This window comes from Pinus tabuliformis, chromosome 4_2 (assembly GCF_031772625.1).
Source record: "Pinus tabuliformis cultivar Carrire ecotype Pingquan chromosome 4_2, CPIR1, whole genome shotgun sequence".
In the NCBI taxonomy this organism is placed as follows: domain Eukaryota; kingdom Viridiplantae; phylum Streptophyta; class Pinopsida; order Pinales; family Pinaceae; genus Pinus; species Pinus tabuliformis.
The window spans coordinates 717,054,226-717,059,177 of NC_142304.1; the positions used below are offsets into that span (position 1 = coordinate 717,054,226).

Consider the following 4,952-nt stretch of genomic DNA (forward strand, 5'->3'; position numbering starts at 1 on the left):
CACATATTACAAAAAAAAAAAAAAATCCCTATTGAACTCTTTCATTCATTTACAATACAATTATATAGTTGAACTTAGATCCAACTATTTCTAAGGTTAGAGATAGGAGTTGAGAAAATCTCTCAACCAGCTTCTACAAATCTCAAACCAATTCCAAAGTTAGCATGGAAGCCATGTAAGCATTACAAGTTTCTTCTCTTTTGATCATCAAGCAAACTGCTATTTCCCTTCTTCATTTCTTCCTCTTTAATTTGGGTTATGATCCCACCACCATCTTACAATGCATATTTGCAACTCTCTCTCCCACCAACATGCCCATGATAGTGGAGACTTTAACATCGTTAAAGATCCTTTAAAGTACATTTATTCACCCTTTGCAATCTTTAAAAATAATTTTGTAAAGTTCCTCCTAAATTATCTCAACTTTTGTTTCTTTTACTCTCGAATTCATTCTAATGTTGAACTTATATGTGTAAGCTTTAATGTTTATGTTTTTCCATGAAAGAGAATTTCATTTAGTAATTGCATCCATAATTTTCACCTTTAATGAAGGTGTTATTGAAACATGGAGTAAGGATGACAATATGAGGTGCAACAATGTTTATATTAGGCATTTCATGGCAAAGTATTCAAAGTTGAAAAGATGCCATATCACATTTTATAGGATTAAAACTCTTAGAGTTGAAAAAATCCCTATAAGTGAGTATAAGTACATTAATATTTTATTCTTTCATATATATTTAATTATCATCTAAAAATAAATACACATTTTACTTATAGGTATATTGATATTTTATTCTCTCCTGTATTTAATTATCATCTAAAATTAAATACACAATAAATTAAACTAGAATAAATATTGAAATTCATATCAAAATATGAAAAATCTTCGTCTAATCAAAATTTTATTCATATTTCAGCGTAAAAACATAAAATATAAATAATTTTTTTTTTTTTTAAATAAAAATAAAAATTTAACAAACATATGGAACACAGATTAAACATTAATATTGGAACACAGATTAAACATTAAATATAAAACCGGAAAAAAAATACAAAATATTAACTAAACATTAAAAATTAAATTTGAAACCAGGAAATTTTTTTATAAAAACAAATATTAAACAGTATAATGAATCTTTACAAGACGTCTACTGATCAAATGGTTGCCTTCTTCGGTGGCATTATAATTCCAGATAACCACTAGAATTCCTATTCCTTTTAAATAATAATTTTTATTAAATTATTAATTAATAAAAACATCGTCGATAACAACTCAAAATTCACTGTCATTTCCATGCCCTCCCTTCCTTCAAGGGAGGTAGAGTATTTATGAAGCTAACATCCAACGTATGAGTCTTACCAAAATTAGGGTTAGGGGTTCTAAATTAATATTGTTTTGTTTTCTCTAACGCATATTCTTGTTAAAGAATCTTGAAAGAACAAAACAAAAGGGATGAGTCATAACTGGCCGCTACCTACTTTTAACGTGTAAAATTCATGTTCGGTGTAAAAATCCGTAGAGGAGAGATGAATTTTCAAGACGGAATGCATGAAAGCAAGGAATTCTTCATCCTGCAATGAAATCCAATGCAAATTGTGCACAATGTTCAGTCGTTTCTTCATAAGCCATCGATGCTCTCTGCGCTCGTTTCAATAAGTGAGCGTGGCGTGCGAGCAAATTGCGGGTAATCCAGTTTTATTGGCATGGGTTTCGGCGTCTGACTCGTCTTCGCTTTTGCTAATTTCTACCAAAACTAAACACATATGCTGCTAATTCCGGTGTGATCAGTTTCTGTTTCTGTAAAAATGTAAGTCAGAATTATACCCACCATGTTGCCTTTAGTTTCACGCCTCTGTTTCTTCTATGCCCGTACTGCATGGTGCCCCACATCTGCTGCCATCTGCTTCACGCTTTCTCTGCCTTAGACCCAATTTCACACAGATTGATCACCTTGTAATTTTAGGATCCGAGCTGGAACCGCTCTATAAAACCTGTCCCAGTCTTTAATTTCTTGCAGCCTGTGCATCCATTTGTTCAATCTAACATAAAGATGCAGTCGGTCATGGGGTTTGGGGCTTCACCATGATTTGTTAGGTAGTGATTTGCTTATTTTCCTGATTCAAAATAATAGCCCGAAGAGAACCAGGAACATGAATACAGGAGGCATCGACAAGAAGCGGACCAGAGAAGAGCAGGAGATGAGTCCGCCTGAGGATTCCTGCAGACAGAAACAGACACGTTTAGTGGAATTTGAGACAGGGATGGGCTTTGACAAGCCTGAAAACGCCGGTGCAGGTAATGAGAATCTGCCAGAGTTTTGCTCCCTTTCGAAGGAGTATTCGATGTTATTGAAGGATCCATGGAATTGGGAGGATAGCGCGGGTATTGGAGTCCGAAGCATATCAGCTATCAGGAAGCACTCTTATATATTGGATTATCTTCACGATTCTGCAGTAGTTAAAAGCACTGAAGCAGAAGTTGCAGAGCAGCAGGTGGAGGAGGAGGATTGTTTGAGAGGCTCTCTTTTTGAAGCCACCGATGATCTGCTCTGGAGGCCTCAGAGTCCTTTGCCGAGTACAGAGTTTCTGTTTTCTCTGGATTCCATGGGCAGCCAAGATTGTACTACCCTGCTGCTGGATGAGAGCATTGCTCAGGGTGCTTCTTCTTGCTTCAGAATTTGGGAACAAGATGATGATCACAAAGATGACAAAAGTCATGCAGGTAGCGTTAGCTTTGAGAATGAGAGTAGGGTCTCCGACTGGATTTTGGGGGCTCCCTCGAATCAATCTCAGTTTTCAGAAACTGTTGAATTTGAAAGATCTATACCTTCACTGTAATTGGTTATTTTCATTTCGTTGCAGCTATGATTTCTGGTAGCTGGTATTTAATCCAAACATTAGCCTTTGTTTTTATGAAATGTTGGCATTGTGCTACTCAGGGAATGAAAAAAAAAAAGTTGTGTTTCATGTGGTCGGTGTAAAACTCTGTTTTCATGTTTTTGTAACCATGGTGGCCAAGAAACAAAACACTTAAATTCATCAAATTAAACATCTGTTGTAACTATTTCTCTCGTTTGTATACCAGAGCATTAAATTTTGGGCCTTTTATTGGTCTCTGTGGCCACATTTTTTCTGGGCTTTGGGATATATTTCAATCCTTTGAAGAGGAGGTAGTGGTTATATCAGGGAAAGCTGTTGGTTTTTTTGGGGGCCATATTCGCTCCTGGATATAGTTTAATGTATCGAATCAGAAATAAAAAACTGATCGGTTTCACAACAGCGAGACATGAATCGGTTTCACAACCAAGATTCAGAATCTTCTGATCATGAAATTGAGAGTTTCTGTGATACAATCAATGTTTGTCTAGGCACGAACCAGAATCTTCAAATCATGAAAGTGCAAGCAATTTTTGTGATTTTATTGAACACGACAGCAAAGCGATAATGCCCAATCATGAAGCGAGTTGGATCAAATGCAGGAAACAGACATCGAAGAAAAGAAAGAGAGAGCTCTGATCTTCAATCATGAATGACTAATTACATTGAATTTAAAACAAAATTTGTTGATAAATAAATTAGAAGTTGAAACTTCTTCTACATGGATTTCAATCTTTAATCAAAGAGAGCTATGATCTTCAACCAAGCTGCATTTGAAAAAAAAGCTGCATTTGAAAAAAAAATCTAGTAAATGGATTAGCACTCCAACCATGAATGAAGATCTAGTAAATGGAAAATTCCTCATAAATGAATTAGAATTTGTAACCTCCTCGGAAGAATTAATAGCGAAATATGTAGAAATTTAGGGAAGAACCCTAGGCATGAATTCATGAAAGGGACATTTTGAAGAAGGGGAAAAATGGAAAATTATAATTTTCACCGACTAATTGCAGTATTTAAGAAAATGATAAGGAAGAAATTAAAAGTGGGAAAGCATGATCTTTAACCATGGATTTTTATTGAATCAGAAGAATTTCTGTTTGGTTTCAAATTTGCAGTCAATCATTCAAGGGACCCTCAAACTATTCTTAAAAGGTCTTTAATCATTGCCTTTTTTTTCGTACATGTTCACCTTTATAATATAAAGCTTCTTGTTTTCTTTTATCATGCAAGTTTTCTATGTTCTTCAAATCCTCGCTATAGAATATTGCTTATGATTTTTATTGAGTAAAGATTGAAAATTTATGATTTAGTAGTATGTGTTTTATGATTTTTTTTACTAGTTAAGCAATATTTTTCTGGAGATTTATGCTCAAAGATTTTATCTTAATAATATTTAGTTTTTAGTGTAATGATCATTTTTTAATGAATTTTATTATTATAATAAATGGTTTACACAATTCATTATAAATTATTCACAAATTTTTAACTTAATTAAAATTTATTATTTTAGAATTTAACATTTTTCACTTAAATATTAAGTTTATAATTAAATATTTTATGTTTAATTATTTATTTGATTTTAAAGAAATAAATACTAAGTTTAGAATTAAATATTCTATTGACACCTAATTATAGAGATTGGGTGAACATTTGTAATTAATATAAATAAATAATATAGGAAATGGAGAGTCATTGGGAGATGAACTGAACCGTTCTCCCTCTTGTATATAATAATGAACAACCTAAATGAATGAGATAATCACATTTGGGGAGTGACCTCCTGGTCTGACATGGTATCAGAGCCAACACCATTTTTGGCTTCTCTACTTTGTAACTCCCATGCTATTCTGCCTATTTTTCCCATTTTTCCTTGTAACTCCCAGTGTGTCATATCTACCATTATTCTATCATCTGTGCTCTCGCGAGATACTTCTCTGCACTGAATTAATTAGATGTTGTGTATTTTTTATGGTTAGTGCACTCTCCCACTAGCGTTTGAAACGTTGAACATTCCCTCTGTCCCAATTTTCTGTGTAATTGGACAATGCATTGCAATATATCTGTAATTT

General features: G+C 33.5%; 1 protein-coding gene across 1 annotated transcript; it reads left to right on the forward strand.

Annotated features, from left to right (window-relative positions):
- Nucleotides 1–1,419: 1,419 nt before the first annotated feature.
- On the forward strand, nt 1,420–2,989 carry LOC149171557 (uncharacterized). Its single transcript, XM_089427500.1, has one exon. It carries the CDS (start codon nt 2,155–2,157, stop codon nt 2,839–2,841), a length of 687 nt encoding a protein of 228 aa, XP_089283626.1. The 5' UTR covers nt 1,420–2,154; the 3' UTR covers nt 2,842–2,989.
- Nucleotides 2,990–4,952: the final 1,963 nt, after the last annotated feature.